The sequence below is a fragment of the Terrapene carolina genome, unplaced genomic scaffold, assembly GCF_002925995.2.
Source record: "Terrapene carolina triunguis isolate 2854851 unplaced genomic scaffold, T_m_triunguis-2.0 Scaffold93, whole genome shotgun sequence".
Taxonomy (NCBI): domain Eukaryota; kingdom Metazoa; phylum Chordata; order Testudines; family Emydidae; genus Terrapene; species Terrapene triunguis.
Window position 1 is genome coordinate 19,900,194 of NW_020664444.1, and position 21,275 is coordinate 19,921,468.

At 39.5% G+C, this 21,275-nt stretch overlaps 1 protein-coding gene across 1 annotated transcript in view; it reads left to right on the forward strand.

Annotated features, from left to right (window-relative positions):
* The window catches only part of SNX29 (sorting nexin 29), a 472,333-nt gene that overhangs the window by 32,901 nt on the left and 418,157 nt on the right, over positions 1-21,275 (forward strand). The window contains exons 5-7 of the mRNA XM_026650716.2: positions 5,259-5,439; positions 12,623-12,693; positions 14,534-14,782. Of these exons, the coding sequence (XP_026506501.1) occupies positions 5,259-5,439; positions 12,623-12,693; positions 14,534-14,782 (501 nt within the window). The remainder of the gene's footprint in view (positions 1-5,258; positions 5,440-12,622; positions 12,694-14,533; positions 14,783-21,275) is intronic.

A 21,275-nucleotide genomic window follows, 5' to 3' on the forward strand; every position in this document is an offset into this window, starting at 1 on the left:
AGTCTAACGTCAGTACCGGGCAAATTAGTTGAAACAATAGTAAAGACTAAAATTGTCAGACACATAGAAGAACATAAATTGTTGGGCAAAAGTCAACATGGTTTCTGTAAAGGGAAATCATATCTTATTAATCTATTAGAGTTCTAAGGGGTCAACAAACATGTGGACAAGGGGGATCCAGTGGACATAGTGTACTTAGATTTCCAGAAAGCCTTTGACAAGGTCCCTCACCAAAGGCTCTTACGTAAATTAAGTTGTCGTGGGTTAAGAGGGAAGATTCTTTCATGGATTGAGAACTGGTTAAAAGACAGGGAACCAAAGGGTAGGAATAAATGGTAAATGTTCAGAATGGAGAGGGGTAACTAGTCGTGTTCCCCAAGGGTCAGTCCTAGGACCAATCCTATTCAACTTATTCATAAATGATCTGAAGAAAAGGGTAAACAGTGAGGTGGCAAAGTTTGCAGGCGATACTAAACTGCTCAAGATAGTTAAGACCAAAGCAGACTATGAAGAACTTCAAAAAGATCTCACAAAACTAAGTGATTGGGCAACAAAATGGCAAATGACATTTAATGTGGATAAATGTAAAGTAATGCACATTGGAAAAAATAACCCCAACTATACATACAATATGATGGGGGCTAATTTAGCTTACAACTAATCAGGAAAGTGATCTTGGAGTCACCGTGGATAGTTCTCTGAAGACGTCCACGCAGTGTGCAGTGGCAGTCAAAAAAGCATGTTAGGAATGTTTAAAAAAGGGATAGAGAATAAGATGGAGAATATCTTATTGCCCTTATATAAATCCACGGTACGCCCACATCTTGAATACTGTGTACAGATGTGGTATCCTCATCTCAAAAAAGATATACTGTCATTAGAAAAGGTTCAGAGAAGGGTAACTAAAATGATTAGGGGTTTGGAACGGCTTCCATATGAGGAGAGATTAAAGAGGCTAGGACTTTTGGAAAAAAGGAGTCTAAGGGGGGATATGATAGAAGTATATAAAATCATGAGTGGAGTGGAGCAAGTGAATAAGGAAAAGTTATTTACTTGTTCCCATAATATAAGAACTAGGGGCCACCAGATGAAATTAATGGGCAGTAGGTTTAAAACAAATACAAGGAAGTTCTTCTTCACACAGCGCACAGTCAACCTCTGTAACTCCTTGCCTGAGGAGGTTGTGAAGGCTAGGACTATAACAGGGTTTAAAAGAGAACTAGATAAATTCTTGGAGGTTAAGTCCATTAATGGCTATTAGCCAGGATGGGTAAGAAATGGTGTCCCTAGCCTCTCTTTGTCAGAGGGTGGAGATGGATGGCAGGAGAGAGCTCACTTGATCATTGCCTGTTAGGTTCACTCCCTCTGGGGCACCTGGCATTGGCCACTGTCGGCAGACAGGATGCTGGGCTGGAAGGACCCTTGATCTGACCCAGTATCGCCATTCTTATGTTCTTATGTACTGTTCTGCGCAGAATTTCTTTTTCACTGCAGAATTGGCACTGCAGAACTGCTGGCTGCCACTAGGGGCTGCTGGATCCAGCAGAGCCCAGCTTCCTAGCTTGCAAATAGAAGGCCCGCCAGGGGACAGGGAAGGAGGAGCTAGAGGGTTCCCAGCAGCTACAGTTCCCGGCACACTCTGAAGGAAGGAGGCGGCATTCAGGAAACTCAGTACAAGCCTGTGACCCAGCATCAGGCAGTTTCTCCCTCTGGGCACTGTGGGGAGGAGGTGAGGGGGTGCCCTACAACTGGGCTCTGAGGAGGGAGGGGTTGCAGGTGTCTGGGTGCATGGGTGCCTGCAGCTGGGCTCTGGGGGAAAAGGGGTTGTCTGTGGGCAAGGGGTTGTGGGTGTGTGGGCTGAGGGGTGCCCCATGGCTGGGCTCTGTGGGCAGAAAGTATGGGTGTCTGCCCCCCCCCCCCCATGTCGGCTCTGGGTGGGAGGGGGCAGAGATACAGGAACTGGGTTGTCGTAGGGGTTTTTTTAACACTTTACTCCTGGGGGAATTTTTGTTGTCTTTATTGTTACAGACATAGTTGCTGACAGGTATTTTGAAATACATTACCAAAATAATTGCAACTGATGCAATTATATAGTGTTATTTTGACAAATAAAATATGCAGAATTTTGCAGAACTTTAAAATATTGTGTGCAGAATTTTAATTTTTTGGTGCAGGATTCCCTCAAGAGTGCCATTCTTATGTTCTTATCTTAAACATTCTTTCTTCTTTACAGCATGCCATCTTATTGTATTATAGGCAGTGATTACCCTCCCTACAGTGTCTTATGATTCATAATGCAGAAGACTTCTGTGATAACCACCATCATTTTCTGTATATGTTTATAAAGAAGAATGACTAATTTATATCAATGTGTGTATGGGGGAATTAAAATATTAGTATCTAATCAAACGACCAATTAAAAACAACAAAATTTTGCACCTGCTTGGCTGTGAATAAATAAGAAATTAAAAAAATCTATTCACATAGCACAGAAAAGGCAATGTCAAAATATTGTACAATGGCACTTAATGTGAAAAATGCTATAAAATGTTTAAAAACATTTTCCAACTAATTACAAGGCAAATATTTAAGTACAAGCTAGTTACAATGCCTAAGTTGTGAACTTTGGGCTTTTCCCCTTCTCCCCATCAAAAAGCCATAGGTTTGTACTTTCTGAAACCAGACTTCAAAATTAGTTCGTCCTTGCCCAATAAACCATTTCAGGATGGCATTATAACCTTGTAATACACAGCTGAGTAATGTATAATACATGGGAGCTTTATGGAACCTATAATCAAATAGAGCAAAACTGAATGTATAATTTATGTAAACTTTATTTTGTGTAAAGTGGGTGAATATTTGGGTAAATATTTGAGTAACTTGCATAATATCAGTATTTTGCCTCACATTTATGCAGGATACATTGAATGCAGAGTAGATCATCTTCCTGATTATTATTTTTGTATGTGATTGTCAGACTGGGAAATAGTATTGTAAACCTGAGAGGTGGGATTTTTCAAAAGCTCTGTGTGTCTGCTCCCAATTAATCAGTGACTTAGTGCTTTTGGAAATCCCACCTTATATCAATATGTTCATACTGGACTGTAGAATTTAATGCTAGTATTTAATTTATATTCAATAAATTTTGAATATTAACTGTTGATGCCCGAAATTCCATCCTTTTCAGAAAGCCTTGATTGCTGTCAATAAGCAGAGTGCCAGGAAACAGTGGGATTGTTAGCTTTGAGCAGAAGGGGAAATCTACTTGTTTTTTCATTCCAGTAACATTTTCATTTCCTCCTTCAGTTTTTCTGTCTTACTGAAACACAAATGAATGCATGTTTTCATAAACAATCATAAGAGACTCTCTTCATAAAAGAAGTAAATCGAGGTAGTTTTGCTACTGATATATTTTATTTTAAGGAATCTTTTCTTTTCTTAGATATGCCAGTTTAACTGTTTGAAATGGAGAGATCCAAATAAATGCAAGCCAGACCAGAGCTACAGAAATAGTAATAAAGCTTCCACACATATAGTGTGGCCCTCTTTATCTTTTCCATGTTAGTTCATTATATAAGGCCCTAATCCATGGTAAGCACATGTTTAATTTTGCACATGTGAGTAGTTCCATTTTAATTGTTAAATTTAGTCCATGTGTAGGATCCGTGTGTAAAGGAACAGGGGACAATGAGAATTGTTATACTGGATCAAACCAGTGGTCCATCTTGTCCAGTATTCTGTGTTTCACAGAAATGTATAAATCCCCCAAATGAAAATGTCTGTGATAAACATGCCCATGGGGGAAGTTTCTTTATAACCCCAGGGATATGTGGTTGATATGTCTTTGAAGTGTGAGGTTCCTATCTCTTACATGTTTTCATCTCATTTAGCGGAACTGCCAATTTTCTTGTTCACACTTTAATATTTTTCCCTAATTTTTTTTCAATAATATCTTGTGGTACTGAGACTCTAATGCTAATATTGCTGTATAGTTTGTTTTTGAGCAATATATATATTTCATGCAATACTGATGGTCAATAGTAATTGTCAAACTGCATATAACTTGTTAAAAATATTATTTTAATGGCAAGGAATAAGCTAATAGATGGCTGCTCCTTTCTCCCCAGTGAATTGGGAGGATGTGACCTGGCATAAAAGTATCCTGAGAACATTTTGAGTTTAATTGAAAAATGTGGTGAAGTAAAAGTGTTTTATTGTACACACGTATGCTGTTCTTGACATGTGTATTGTCATTACCTCTAATTCAGAACTTTCTTGGGGGCCAGTTCAAGATTATGGGATTAACTCCCCCAGGAAATAAAGACCATCACAATCTGCACCACCTTCCACATCAAGTACAAGGCACATTTATTTGACCTTGCCTTCTCTAGCATAAACACATAGCAACATGCATATTTAAAAAAACAGACCAAATTCTCCCTCCTCTTGTCTCCTCCCCCCCCCCCCCCCAAAACAACAACAACAACAACAACCAAACCCAAAACCCACTCCTAGGGACAGGAGGAGAGAACAAACACAGGACAAGTGTTAATCATATTGCTTAATGCACTGCTGGAAAATGGTCAGATGTCAGAGTGTTGAGCATGGTATAAGAACCTATATAGAGTAGAATGGTAGTTAACTGCAATACGGTAATTTGATGGGAGGTTTTTAATATTAAGTAGAATTTGTTGCCAGCAAACTTAACTTATCTTACATCAGTCACAAATTTATCAATTCTGGAGCATAGGTGTGTTTTTAAAAACGATAGCAATATGCATCCCCAGATGAAATTTTGGCCCTGCTGTTATAAATGAAATAGTAAATTGGATGACTTTTTAAATATATATTAGATTTAGGAGTGAAGGTGGAATCCTGCAGGGATAATTCTTATCACAAATATCTACAGTCAATAGCTTCAGAGAAATTCTGTAGAAGTAAGCAAGCTACTAAACTGAAGGGTTACAACAAGCTGGGAAATGATTCATCTATGTTCAAGGTCATAAGCAGGTAATTGTATTGTTTTAGTAAAATAGCATGTTCTATAGATAGGAGACAGTTTATTGTGTGTGCTTAAGCATGAAATAGTAATTATATTGGCTTTAGAATGATATTTGAAAAAACTGGCATAAAAATTTGGAGGTAAGAATAGAAATGATATAAATGGTATTCTCTTTAATAACTTTGTGATAGGGAGAGAGGAAAATAGACCAGACATATGAGTTAAGTGTATTTTTGTATCTTAATATATCTTGCAGAGCCAGTGTTTTGGTACTACGTAAGAGAAGTTCTGAATAAACATGAACTACAGCGCTTCTACTCTCTGAGGACTATTACTACAGATATTGGCAGAGGCCGTGCCTGGCTACGCTGTGCATTAAATGAACATTCTCTGGAAAGATATGTCCATATGCTGCTTGCAGATAAAAATCGACTTAGGTAACTGTATTTAATGACTTAATAATGGAGGAATGCATGCAATTGCAGACTAAGCACTGGCATTTAAAAATATCTGAAACTAGTAGTCGATGAAGTAGTCCATTTTATTTTAGTTAAACCACTTAGTATCACACTTTTAACTGCTGTTTTAAATTTTTCGTAGACAACTGTTTACTATACAATTTATTTTATAGTCTGTCCAAAGCGTTCTAAAAATTTCAGTGGCTAGCGCAGAGGCTAGGAAATAATGCACAATGGAAAACATAATCCCAACTAAACGTATAAAATGATGGGGTCTAAATTAGTTGTTACTACTCAAGAAAGAGATCTTGCAGTCATTGTGGATAGTTCTCTGAAAATATCCACTCAATGTGAAGCGGCAGTGAAAAAAGCTAACAGAATGTTGTGAATCATTAGGAAAGGGATAGATGATATGATATATGGCCTCTATATAGATCCATGGTACACCCACATCTTGAATATTGCGTGCACATCTGGTTACCCCATCTCAAAAAAGATATTTTGGAATTGGAAAAGGTACAGAAAAGGGAAATAAAAATGATTTAGGGGTATGGAACAGCTTCCATATGAGGAGAGATTAATAAGATTGGGACTTTTCAGCTTGGAAAAGAGATGAATAAGGGGGAATAGGACAGAGGTCTATAAAATCACGACTGGTGTGGAGAAAGTAAATAAGGAAGTGTTATTTATTCTTTCTCGTAACACAAGAACTAGGGGTTACCAAATAAAATTAATAGGCAGCAGGTTAAAAACAAAAGGAAGTATTTCTTCACACAACACAACCTGTGGAACCCTTTGTCAGAGGATGTTGGGAAGATTATAACAGGGTTCAAAAAAGAACTAGATAAGTTCATGGAGAACAGGTCCATCAATGATTATTAGACAGGATGGGCAGGGATGGTGTCCCTAGCCTCTGTTAGCCAGAAGCTGGGAATGGGCCACAGGGGATGGATTACTTGATGATTGCCTGTTCTGTTCATTCCCTCTGAAGCGCCTGGCATTGGCCACTGTCAGAAGACAGGATACTGGGCTAGATGGACCATTGGTCTGACCCAGTATGGCTGTTGTTACGTTTTTATGATTTTGGACTCAGGATTCAGGGCTCTGTCAGACTTTGAGGAAGTCACTTAATCACTGTGTCTCAACTTATTTGTAAAAAGGGTAGTGTGCTATAGAAGTGTTAAGGAATAATTTAACGTGCACTTTGTAATCGTCAGATGAAAGGCACTATGGAAGTGGGTAATGTTATTGATTTTACATTTAATCACATTCAGTTCTATATGACATACTTTTGTCCTTTTTCTCCAGTCTGCTTAGATCCTCCTGTCACTGAAGATTCTCAAGAATATCTGTTATCCTTCCAGTGTCTGTCATCCATAGATTTTGGGCCTTATCCGACTCCTGTTGAATTCAATAGAAAGATTTCCTTTTAATATCAAGCAGTTTGCTCCCCTTTCTAAATCACTTTATGGGTGTAGCAAGCAAGATCATTCCTAGCAGTAAGCTGTTGGGGACCCACTTTTCCACTCCATAGAAAAAGATTTCCTTCCATCTACTCTGACTTCCTCTAGCCTTCCTGCTAGCTAGTTAACATTCAAGACCTCCAATCTTTCACAAACGCCTCCAGTTTTTTACTTAACCTTCAAGTTTTTTATTTGGTATCTTATCAAATGTCTAAGGGAAGTACTCTTATTTGTATAGTGGTAGTGTCTATACATAATAAAGAAAGAGGTAGATTCAGGATTATGATAGTGTGACCCAAGGACCTCTTGATGCCAACTGGGAGAGGGCCTGGGGTACAGGGATCCCCTGGAGTCACCGAAAGAATGACATGCAAGGTCTTTAATGAAAGACTGTGTCACAGTGGTCATAATCATTGTGAGATGTATATATGGAAAATATGCTAGGAGTTATGTGTATATATGCTGAAAATTATGTTCTCTAGCATTGTAGTTAAAGGCAGAAAACTCAAAGATAGCATGCTTTGGGTATGTCTACTCTACGGGATTAATCTGAATTTACAGAATTCGATTTTTGGCAACTGATTGTATAAAGTCAAGTGTATGTGGCCACACTAAGCACATTAATTCGGTGGTGTGCGTCCATGTACCGAGGCTAGCGTCGACTTCCGGAGCGTTGCACTGTGGGTAGCTATCCCATAGTTCCTGCAGTCTCCTCCGCCCATTGGAATTCTGGGTTGAGATCCCAATGCCTGATGGGGCAAAAAACATTGTCGCGGGTGGTTCTGGGTACATCTTTCCCCTCCCTCCGGGAAAGCAACGGCAGACAACCTTTTCGTGCCTTTTTCCTGGGTGAACAGTGCAGACGCCATACCACGGCAAGCATGGAGCCCGCTCAGCTCAAGACAGCAGTCATGAACATTATAAACACCTCGCACGTTATTGTGCGGTTTATGCTGAACCAGTACCTGCAAAACCAGGTGACGAGGAGTAGGCTACGGCAGCGCAGCGACGAGAGTGATGAGGACATGGACATGGAATTCTATCAAACTGCAGGCCCCGGCGCTTTGGAGATCATGCTGTTAATGAAGCAGGTTATAGCCGTGGAATGCCGATTCTGGGCCCGGGAAACAAGCACAGACTGGTGGGACCGCATAGTGTTGCAGGTGTGGGACGATTCCCAGTGGCTGCGAAACTTTCATGGAACTTTGTGACTTGCTTTCCCCTGCCCTGAAGCTCCAGAATACCAAGATGAGAGCAGCCCTCACAGTTGAGAAGCAAGTGGCGATAGCCCTGTGGAAGCTTGCAACGCCAGACAGCTACCGGTCAGTCGGGAATCAATTTGGAGTGGGCAAATCTACTGTGGGGGCTGCTGTGTTGCAAGTAGCCAAAGCAATCACTGAGCTGCTGCTACGAAAGGTAGTGACTCTGGGAAATGTGCAGGTCATAGTGGATGGCTTTGCTGCAATGGGATTCCCAAACTGTGGTGGGGCGATAGATGGAACCCATATCCCTATCTTGGCACCGGAGCACCAGGGCAGCCATAAACCGCAAGGGGTACTTTTCAATGGTGCTGCAAGCACTGGTGGATCACAAGGGACGTTTCACCAACATCAACGTTGGATGGCCGGGAAGGGTTCATGACGCTCGCATCTTCAGGAACACTAATCTGTTTAAACGGCTGCAGCAAGGGATTTACTTCCCAGACCAGAAAATAACCATTGGGGATGTTGAAATGCCTATAGTTATCCCTCCCCCTCCTTCCCCCCCCGCTTGGCTAACTGCAGGGAAGGATTTCTTTTCAGCCACAGGCAAACAGCCCAGTAGGAATGGCCACTTCTGTCCCCTTAATTAAATTCCCGTATTTCAACCAGGTTACCATGAACGATATCACTCTCCTGAGGATAACACAGCGAGATAAAGAAGGGATGTTGCTTGAATGCCAGCAAACACTGGGACCATACGCTGTCAGGCTTTGTCATGCAATGATACCAGATTACTTGCTACTAGCATGGCGTGGTCAAGTGTCCTACCATGGAGGACGGAATAAGGCTGCACTGTCCAGAAACCTTGTGGAAAGGCTTTTGGAGTACCTCCAGGAGAGCTTCATGGAGATGTCCCTGGAGGATTTCCGCTCCATCCCCAGACACGTTAACAGACTTTTCCAGTAGCTGTACTGGCCGCGAATGCATCCCAAGTCCTCAGGGTAAATTAATCATTAAAAAACGCTTGCTTTTAAACCATGTTTTATATTTACAAAGGTACACTCACCGGAGGTCCCTTCCATGGCCTCATTGTCTGGGGGTTAGGAGGGTACTTCAGTCAGGCTGAGAAAAAGATTCTGGCTGTTGGGGAGAACGGAGTGCTGTGTGCTCTCCGCAAGCTCGTCGTCATCCTCCTCCTCCTCATCTTCCCCGTCCGCAGAATCCTCAGGCATGGCTGAGATTACCCCCTGCTCGGAATCCACGGTCAGAGGTGGGGTAGTGGTGGCGGCCCCCCCTAGAATTGCATGCAGCTCAGCGTAGAAGCGGCATGTCTGCGGCTCTGACCCGGAGCGACCGTTTACCTCCTTTGTTTTTTGATAGGCTTGTCTGAGCTCCTTAACTTTCACGCGGCACTGTAGTGAGTCTCTATTGTGGCCTCTCTCCATCATGCCCTTGGAGATTTTTTTCAAAAGTTTTGGCATTTCGTCTTTTGGAACGTAGTTCTGCTAACACGGAATCCTCTCCCCATATAGCGATCAGATCCAGTACCTCCCGTACGGTCCATGCTGCTGCTCTTTTTCGATTCTCGGACTGCATGGTTACCTGTGCTGATGAGCTCTGCGTGGTCACCTGTGCTCTCCACGCTGGCCAAACAGGAAATAAAATTCAAAAGTTCGCAGGGCTTTTCCTGTCTACCTGGCCAGTGCATCCGAGTTCAGATTGCTGTCCAGAGCGGTCACAATGGTGCACTGTGGGATAGCTCCCGGAGGCCAATATCGTCGAATTGCGGCCACACCAACCCTAATTCGAAATGGCAATACCGATTTCAGCGCTACTCCCCTCGTCGGGGAGGAGTACAGATATCGATATTAAGAGCCCTTTATGTCGAGGTAAAGGGCTTCGTTGTGTGGACGGGTGCAGGGTTAATTTGGTTTAACGCTGCTAAATTTGAGATAAACTCGTAGTGTAGACCAGGCCTTTGAGACAAACTTCTCCATACAGGAGGTGGGGAGAAACATCTCCCCCTGGTGGACCACTGTGTATTGTGTGTCTTGCAACAGAAGTCTATTAGCATATTGAGTCAAATGCTAATGAAGAGCTTGTGGAGACTTCATTAGGAAATGAACAGGAAGAGGTAAATAGCAAGGGATGGGATGGGAACCTTCTTTTCTGATGAAGATCAAAAGTCTGATCTGGTATATCTGAGGTGCAGAGAGAGGCTCTATGTGTAACTATTTGTTTCCAATATACTTATTTACTATTGTTTTAATCTCTGTTCTTTGATTATAGTGAAAACAGGAATAAGTTTATTAATGTATCAGAGTGCTGTGGGTTAAGCAGAGTGGTGATCATGAGAGGAATCAAATATCTTGGTGTAAACTATTCCTTTGGGAGTGGAGAATCTGAGAGTTATGTGAGTGTTTGGTGGACTAATGTCTGGGCTCTCCAGAGGGACATTCAGAGGACTAAGGGATTTATGTGAGCCTGTTGCTAACCTGCACAGAGAGTCCTCTGTGGAGGCCTGGAAGACAGTGTTTTTGTTGCCAGAGGGTGTTGGAATCAGGGAGCTGATTCACAGCAGGCACAGACCTCACACCAAGGGCAGGTGGTGGCGAGATGCCTCACAACCCTGGGTACCCCCTTGGGAAGCATCACAGACAAGAACAGGCTGGGGTCAAACAGGATAGCAAATAGCAACGTATCTTGAAAGAACTGTTGATAGAGTGATAGTCGACGCTTTATATGAATTATAAAGATTTCCAAAATGCCTTTGGAACAGAGGATAGAACACTTTTATGGAAGTTGCTATGCCATTATGTTATCCTTCAAAAATTTGTGAACATTCAGATCTATTATGACTAGGGATACGATTCTGTCACAGATGTCATGGATGTTCACATATCTTGGCAGCCTAGTAAGACATTAAAGCCAGAATAGTGGAATCCAGAAATGCCTTTGTAATGCCAAAGCTGATCTGGAGAAACAGAAATCTTGCCCTCTGAACTAAACTTCAAATATTTAACATGATTATAAAATGAGTCTTACTATACGGTGCTGAAACTTGAAGTCTTGTTAAGACCTTACTGTCTAAACTCCAAGTTTTCATAAACAGTTGTCTTAGACAAATCCTCCATACTAGATGTCCAGAAAAAAATCACACACAAAGAACTCTGGAGGAGGACAAAACAGAAACTAAGGACAGGAAATTATGGAATGAAAATGGAGATGTCTAGAACATACATGGAGGAAAGACCCAAATAACATGATGAGACGGGCATTGGACTGAAATCCCCAAGGCAAGAGATGATGAGGTAGACTCAGGATAACAAACATGGAAATACACAATAGAAGCAGAACTGAAAGCTATCAAAGTGACACTAGAAGAAGTTAAGATTGCAGCAGGAGATGGGAAAAGATGGAAGGCAGCGGTGAAGGCCTAATGTTCTGCATGAGATGGGGGTAAGGGAGAGAGCGAGCGGAGAGGGGGAGAGAGCGAGCAAGAGCCCGAACGAGCCTAAATGCCCTAGTCAGGATTGGGCACCATTCTTCATACACATTATATGACAGTCCTTGATCTGAAGAGTCAACATCTAAATAAACAACACAATTAGTAGACAGTGTTCACGCAAAATGTTACAAAGTACAAAACCTGGTAGATTGCATCCATTTTCTTCCCTTTATTTATTTTCTTTTATAAGAACTCAGTCTGTTTTTTGTCACAATAAATTCTTTGCTATCCCATTCTTTAACCATTCATTTAATGTGTAATGATAGAGTATGGTGCTTGCTAAGGAAAAGGTTCAGCCCAACATGTTTAGTTACCAGTCTCTTGCCTATTACTTACAATCACATCAACCTCCCTTTGATTCTTTAGTGCCTTTACATCCTGGTTGAGCAAGAGCCTAAATAATTTGGTTGGACCTGATAATTCATTGCTCAACAGCTCAGTTTTTAACACGGGATCTTGCTCTGTTCTCATTATTTGTTCATATCTATCCTTTCTAACTTGCTCCAAAATGGTTTGGTAGCTATGGGTGAAATGTTGGATTTCTCAAATATGGCAACTACATGGATATGCAGTGGTAAGTGATATGGCTGTTAATATAGCTGTTTATCCAGAAGTAATTGCTAGTATTACTGTAAACTTAGTCTTACAGCTGAGAGAGTCCTGATCTGAATGACTTGCATCTTATTAGAAAATGCGAAGATCAAAGGCAGACTATTTCATTTAACGCCCGATATTCACTGTTATGCAACTCACATTTGAATAGGCTTCATTACTTTTAGTTTAGAATTGCCTAGAGTTTATATTACTCTTTCTCCCATCTCATGCATGTCAGGCTCTTTAAAGGGCCACTGCACTTTGTATTTGGATCAGCTGATGTATCTGAGCCTCTGTGCAGCTGATATGTGTCATGTTTCCTCTTTTGAAAAACAGTGTATGCTAAATAAAGAATATGCAACAATGTGGCTTTATGTTTACCTTTTAATCTATAGTGTCTTCTATGAAGACTGGTCTTTTATGATGGATGAAGAACGTTCTAGTATGATACCTACGATGGCAGCTGGTAAGCCTGGACATTTTAAGGCAAACTCTTGAATGATACTGTTGTGAGAGAGACTTCATTTTTGGAATGTGCTTATTTCTATAGTAATTATAAAGCACTTTATAAAATAATGAGTTGGGTGCTGTTGGTGAGGCGAGTGCTGGTTCATTTTATGTACTCAGTAATGGGGCATACATAACATTGGATATTGGCACCAACTTAAATTACAGAGGGAGTATTGAGATTTTGTAGGTCTCTACTTGGTGGGAATACTTTGTGTGGGAGCTTTAACTTTTTGCTTACAAACCTTTATCTTTCAAAATTGTAGTTTATATTGCTGTATCAGTACACTAGCAAAGAAAATAATTAGGATATGTTATTCAAAAGAGCACTGACTTTTTTTTAACAGCAAAACAACTTAAAGCAGCATTTTGACAGTGTCAGCAATGCAGTAGTCTTACTTGGCTGCATACTATTTCTTGAATTGCATCCAAGATCATAGGGAATTGAACTTTGGTCTGGCAAGTCCAAATTAATGTTCTAGCCTCTGGACCATCCTTCCTCTGTGTAATGTTCCTTCTTATTTATTTTTATTACATTAATGCCTAAAAGCCATAGTCATGGCCTAGGACTCTATTGTACTAGCCACTGTACAAACAACAAAAAAGACAATCTGTGCCCCCAAAGAGTTTACAGTCTCAGTATAAGACAAGATCCAACAGGTGGATACAGTCATACAGGGAAACAAAGACAATATTGGTCAACATGATAGGCAGTGGTCTCAGCAAACCAGCAGCCTACCTGTTGTCGAGTGGGGTTTTTTTGGTAGGCATTACAGCAGAGGAGAATTTTTGAGGAGGCTTTTCAAGGAGGATAATGAGTTAGTTTTGTGGATATTTATTGGGAGCTCCTCCTAAACATGAGGGGCAGCATGGGAGAGAGCACAGAGGTGCTTGTGAGAAAATGTAACAAGTGGGTGAAGGAGGCTGGCATCATAGGCCGATCATAGGTGAGCATCAACATCTTAATAGCAAATGCAAGATCATAGGTAGCATCTGGATAGACCCTGAAGGGCCTTGGAAGTGATGACAAGCAGCTTATGTTGGATGTAATAGAGCTGGTGGAAGGATATAAAGAGAGGGATGACATGGTCAAAGCAATAAGCTAGGAAAATGATCTTTGTAGCAGCATTCTGAATGGATGTAAATGGGGCAAGACTGTATTTGTGAAAGGCAGAGAGAATGATGTTGGAGTGATTGAAATGCTACTTGATGAGAGCTTGGATGAGAATTTTTAGCTGCATGGATGGATAAGAAAGGTCATATCTTAGAGTTGTAATACATAAAGAATTGGCAAGATTTAGACATAGCCTAGATGTGAGGACCTAGAGAGAGTTCCGAGTTGAAAATGATGCCCACATTAGGAGCCTAAGTGAGAGGCAGGGCAGAGGTGTTGTCCACAGTGATCAATGAAGGAATTAGCGGGGCTGGTTGGAGGAGGGATATGGTTAAGAACTCTGTTTTAGCCACATTAAGCTTTGGGTGATGGCTAGACATTCACAAAGCAATGTCAGAGAGACAGGATGATATTTTAATTGGACGGAAGGAGACCGGTCCAGAGGAGAGAAGTAGATCTGTGAGTCATCAGCACAGATCTTCCACTATGTGATATTTGAGATAGTATGTGATTAGTGAATTACAGAAGGAGGCAGTGTTAAAATCTACTCTTCGTTGTGGATTTATTTTCACACTTCCTCATTGCAGCCTTAATGTTCTATTAATTTCATTTGTGTATGAAATATCATTGCATATATGCACTCAGTTATGTTGCTGTATGGTTTTTCTTTTTGCTTTATCTAAAGGTCTGAACTCCATTCTTTTTGCAATCAACATCGACAACAAGGACTTAAATGGGCAGAGCAAATGCACTCCTACCGTCTCTGATCTCTTAAAAGAATCCACGCAAAATGTAACCTCATTGTTGAAGGAATCCACCCAAGGTGTTAGCAGCCTTCTAAGAGAGATAACAGCATCCTCTGCTGTTTCCATTTTAATCAAACCCGATCAAGACACTGACCCACTTCCAGTTCTATCAAAGAATGTTAGTGCTGGTAAGCATTTTGGGGATACTAACATAATTAAAAAGTATATAAAGTGCTCAAATATTTAATTTTTTTAGATTAAGGAAGACTCTAAAAGAATATCAAGAATAAATTCTTTAAATCATTAAAGATATTTGTTACACATAATATAAATATCCTGTTTGTTACAATTTAAACTTAAAACTGGTAGGTTCGTTTTTAAAAGTACTTTGGAAATATTGGTGTGAAGGAAAATGAAAAGCTCTTCTGTATAATTGATATATGCATTGTGCTATTTGTATCTCTGGGAGCAGAAAATTATAATCTCTTTAAGACAGTTTGGGATTTTAACTTGAAATTTGTTATGGCACACTTCTAAATCATTATATCATACCTGGCAGACGCTAATTTCATGTCTCATTGTCCCTTTAATAATAATGTGTTTACTTTTGGCACATATCCTTACCTATCGGTGATAAGTACAGTGGGAGATGCCTATGCTTGTATATCTAGATTACAAACTCCAGCTTGATTGTTAACTGTTTGGGCAGACAGTGTATATAGTCTATAAAGTCCCTTAACAAATAATAAATAATTATGCTTTATAGATCATAGTTTAGCCACACAAGGTTAGAATATTTGAATGTGCTATTGCTATGCTGCAGCTAGCACAAACATGGTAGATGATAGTTTTGGACAGCCACTCACAGTGTCTGTGAAGACTTGAGTCTACTGTAGGTTTAAAATAGTGCAGTAAGATGCAGCTTTCACTTATATGTAGTCTGCTATGCAAGTATCAAAGGGGTAAATTTTCATCTCCGGAAACTGAAAGTTGCAAACATAAAGCACCATTTTGGCAGTCTTGTACTCATCAAATAAAAAGTCTAACTTTGAGATGCTTAAGTAGAATTGCTTTAGATGACAGAAGAAGAGGACCCCACACTACAAGAAGGATGTGGAAAAATTGGAAAGAGTCCAGCGGAGGGCAACAAAAATGATTAGGGGGCTGGAGCGCATGACTTATGAGGAGAGGCTGAGGGAACTGGGATTGTTTAGTCTCCAGAAGAGAAGAATGAGGGGGGATTTGATAGCAGCCTTCAACTACCTGAAGGGGGGTTCCAAAGAGGCTGGAGCTCAGCTGTTCTCCGTGGTGGCAGATGACAGAACAAGGAGCAATGGTCTCAAGTTGCAGTGAGGGAGGTCTAGGTTGGATATTAGGAAACACTATTTCACTAGGAGGGTGGTGAAGCACTGGAATGCGTTACCTAGGGAGGTGGTGGAGTCTCCTTCCTTGGAGGTTTTTAAGGCCCGGCTTGACAAAGCCCTGGCTGGGATAATTTAGTTGGGAATTGGTCCTGCTTTGAGCAGGGGGTTGGACTAGATGACCTCCTGAGGTCCCTTCCAACCCTGATATTCTATGATTCTAGGACTCATTGTAGGTTTTTGATGCCCTATGAATTTCCAGTAGAACTACGAAAATGTGTAAATGTGCGTGGTGTGAGTGGGGCAGGAGAGCAGAAATTATTTACTCCTCTGGCATTTAAAATATGCTGTTTATTTTAAAAATGCATTTTTAAAATATCTTGACACCAAGGTTTTTGTGCGGATTTTCAACTAAATTGAATTAAGAGGGTTGCGATGCTTCCATACTTGGGATAACTTTTATTATTTCAAAATGCATTCTACAGTTTGAACAACAGAATACTTGACCATATGCTGCACATTAGTGTGCAACTTTGTTAGAACAGAAACATTAGATGCATTCAAAACAGCAGTAAATTGAATTTTTAGAATAAATTTGTCAGGTGATTCCATTGAAATCACGCTTGTTGCTTGTATTCTGTTGCTTCTTTTATTTGTGTTCAGAATATATTCCATCCTCATTTTATCATTAGGGAGAAATTTTCTGTGGATATATGCTGGTCAGAGTTGGGGTGGGGAGGGGCAGAAAAGAATCAGTCCACAATACCAGTTTTCCAGGCCTATGTGTTTCTGGTATTCTTGGATTGTACTAAAATAACATGTAGCTATTTGAAGTGACTTACATCCCATCTACATTACAAAAAAGGCAGGAGCAGGAAACTTTTTTTTTTTTTTTTGCCAGAACAGGTTAGGCGTAATTTGGTTAAAAGGGCTCTTGAAAACCAATCCTGAGACTACATCACTGCCTAGTTGTGGGAAAAGGTTAAAATGGCTTTTGAAAATCAACTAGCTCCTTTCCAGAATGGGACCAAACTGTTTTTTTTATTTGTTTTTAATAACTCTTCTTGTCATCGTTGTTGTTGTATAGACGGGACCTGATATATCGTCAGATAAAATGAGTCTAATGTCACAGATGTAAGGGATGGAGCAGAAGAGTGTTGCCCTTGGATCTACTAACACATGATTGTTTCTTGTATATGCCACTGCCTGGCAAGCAGCATATTTGTTTTAAAATGCAGAACATCATTTTTTAAGTGATTAGGATAATTATTTAGGTTAGTAACTTACATTTGAGTAAATAATAAGATATAGAAAACAATGTACTTAGTAAACTAGATGGGAAATGAGATGTACACCCATGGCAAATAACAGCTGTACTTCCCTCTAGCAGGGTAGATAAAAATCAATTTTTTTTTTTAATAAAAAAAATTGGATTTTTTTATTTAAATTGGATTTTTTGATAGATTTTGTCCTCAAAAAGCATTTTATCTAAAGATAGTTTTAATTAAGATACATTATAGTTCAAAGATATTTCATCATGGAATAGGGATTATAAATTCTAATTCTATAGTATGAGACAATATATTCATGTGATGTTTAAGAAAAGATTTGTAAATGAGTTCCAATAGTTCATGGATTGGGGACCCAATCTTATGGGGTTCCAGGGGCTTCTGTATAGATTATTTAGGTTAATCTTTCTATCTGCCCAATGGGACTAGTGCTCAGTCCAGAAGATACCATCAGCGATGCTTAGTTTTACAGTTCTCAAACTGTGGATTTGTATCTCCAGAGATAACATGCTTGTTAACAGCAAAAATGTTTTTAAATAAATAAATAAATAATATATAGAGGTGAGAAATAACAGACCTCAACCCTATTGTCCCTCTTCAAATTTGTGTACACAGAGTCAATCCCTTACTTCTCTCTAAAAGTGCAAAGTTTCAAAAAGTTCAATAAATAAAAGATTATTGTGGGCAGAATAGATCTGGACACGGAGAAGAATTCTGGAGATAAATGTGAGAAGAGAGGGACAGGCAGTAGAAACAAAAGTGAAGGTGTTTGAGCAGCATAGTCCAGAAGTCTTGAGGTCTTTCTGAGTGTAGCCTTCATTGATTTTGAGATCTCCCATACCATTCTCTCACTAGAAGGGAAAACCAATAATGGCAGCAGGCCATAAAAGAGACCCAGTTTGGGAATATTTTAATGAAGTTCCTCTACCTGTGGGTAAGACAGGCATGCATGCAAAATGCAAATAGTGCAACAAAGAAATGCAACGCCTGAATGAAACAACATCATGAGAAGTGTTCCTTCTCAGGAGGAAGCTGCGTTGAAGATGATGAAAGGAACATGTCTGAGTATGCAGGATCTTCAGGTTGGTAAACATTTTTATTTTATACTTCTTTCTTAAGGACTGCCTGTCTTCCTTCTGGACTATTCTTGAATTCTCATGTTTGAGCAAAAAATATAGTTGTTACTCTATGGTACTATAATTTTAGATGCAGTTGTGATAAAAAAATAAATAGCTGGAATAGGCAGATCTTCCTTTTACAATTTCACCTTTAAAGTAGTACTGAGTGTCAATGAATGCAATGAGTAATACTAAATGAGCAGTATGGTAATAGTAATTAAATAACTGCATTGACCTATTTTGTTTAGGAGAATCCATCCTCAACATACAGGATTCTGAAGATTATCCACCTTCAAGCTCACCATCATTTTCATAGTTTTAGAGTTATCTGCCAATGATAGTGTTTCAGTCACATCATGTATGTCACATAGCCACAGTATATCACTTGTAGCAAAAAGAAAAAAAAACTCCATCATCCAGAAACAACCATAGATAAGTATGTGATAAGAACCAGCAGATTACAAAAAGAGGTAATGGATGAAAAAATTGCCTGGTTTGTTTATGCAACAAACTCTCCTTTCCGTATGATTGAGAACCCACACTTCATTAACATGATTCAGTCATTAAGACCAGGATACAGTCCACCCAACAGAGCAGGCAAATTGCTGGATAAAGTGTATGAAAGAGAAATTGAGCAGTGTGCAAAAGGTTAGAGGGTAAAATTGTTAACCTGAGTCTTGATGGGTGGAGCAATATCCACAATGATCCTGTTGTATGTGCTTGTGTGACAATAGAAGAAGGGAATGTCTTCCTTACAGAAACAATTGATACATGAGGAAATGCACACACAGCAGAATACTTGCAAGAAGTAGCAGTAAAAGCTATAACAAACTGTGAAAAAAAATTCAAATGTCTAGTACGTAGGTTGGTCACAGACAATGCTGCAAATGTATCCAAGATGAGAAGAAATTATTTAGAAGAGAGTGAAGAGTGTCCCAAGCTAATAACCCAGTTGCAGTGCTCATTTGATGCACCTCCTAGCCAAAGACTTTAGTGTTCCAGAAATAAAGGCTAATGTTGAAATTGCAAAATACTTCCGTAACAACCACTTTGCAGCAGCTACTCTGAAAAAATTGGGAGGAACCAAGCTAAGTCTTCTACAAGACGTGCAATGGAACTCAGGAGTGGACTGTTTAGAGCACTATATCAAGAACTGGCCTAATCTGATGACAGTTTGTGAACAAAATTGTGAAAAAATAGATGGCACTGTCACAGCCAAAGTTCTCAACATTGGGCTTAAGAGAAATGTTGAACACATGCTGAGTACCTTGAATCCCATTTCTGTAGCCTTGAACAAAATGCAGGGAAATAGCTGTTTTATTGCTGACGCTGTTGAAATTTGGAAGGAAGTGAGTGAGATCTTAAAAAGAGAAATATGCAATGAAAGAGTTAAATTACAAGCATTAAAAAAACGAATGGGACAAGCACTATCTCCAGCTCATTTTCTTGCAAATATTCTCAATACTTGGTACCAGGGTCAAACCTTAACTGCTGAAGAAGAGGAGTTGACTATGACATGGACATCCAGCAATCATCCCTCCATAATGCCAACTATAATAAAGTTCAGAGCTAAGGGTGAAGCATTCAAGAAATATATGTTTGCTGATGATGTTTTAAAGAAAGTCACACCAGTGAACTGGTGGAAGTCACTTAAGCACTTGGATTCAGAGACTGTTGAAGTGATAATCTCACTTTTAACAGCAGTAGCTTCTTCTGACGGTGTAGAAAAAATATTTTCTTCCTTTGGACTAATTCATTCCAAATTGAAAAATCGTTTGGGACCTGAAAAAGCAGGAAAGCTTGTTTTTCTTTTCCAGATTATGAACAAACAAGAAAATGAAGACAACTGAGTTAGCTGCAGAAGCCAATATTTTAAGTTTCTCATGTTGACCTGGCTGACATAGTCGATTTAATTTTTTTTAAATATTTCATTTAACAATTTTAGTTAAAAACAATTTTAACAAAAACAAACCTGATTTAAAAAAAACGTGAATATTTAACTAAATTCAAAAATTCATATACTTGTTTTGTTAAAATATTATATGTTTGCTGTTGAAGAAAAAAATCCAGAATACAAAACGTTGTTTTAGTTAAATAAAACAATTTAAATGTCTGTCTGGTGATGTTCTCTTCCTAATACAGAATGGCAAGAAAATCCTCCAAATATTAATGGTTAACCTGTTGAATTGGAGATAGTTCACCTCCCAGTGACTTCATAAATATCTGCTTCAATTACCTTTGGTAAATGAAATAACCAAACAATCATTCATTTTCTGATATAGCTGTAAAACTTATCTGAAAAGTTTTCAAAATAAATCACTTAAAAATGTATAGTGTGTACCTTCTAAAAATGAAACCTACATCTATCTCTGAGTTGTGAAGAATATGTATTAAGGTTATAACAACCAACAAGAATGCACTTTTATGTAGAAATCCATGATTACATCGAGTCTTCCTGCCTAGTGATTTAAATCAAATCCACCCTGCCCTCTAGATCAAAAGGGGAAGCAGAAAACTGTAATGTTAGTTTAGCTGAATGGTGTGTGTGTGTGTATGTGAGGTGGGGGAGGTGGGGTAGCTGGTATGGGGGCAAGGGACAAAATGAGAAATTTCAAAATATATATTGAGCTTTTCTTTCTCTGAGAGAGTTCCAGTATGCTGCCACAAACAAATATGACCTCCATCCTCCCACCTCCTCAAAAACAACTCTTCATAGTCTGAGCCATTTAGTTAGGAGTCCTTTAAATAAACTGCTTAACAGGTTCAAAAGTACATTTAAATGTAAAGAATATAAACCCATGAGGTTTTATAAGTATCCTATGGCCTGTCACTAATCTTGTCTGAGACTCAGGATGGGTGAGGAAAAATCTTTTATTGGACCAACTTCTGTCCGTGAAACAGACAAGCTTTCTT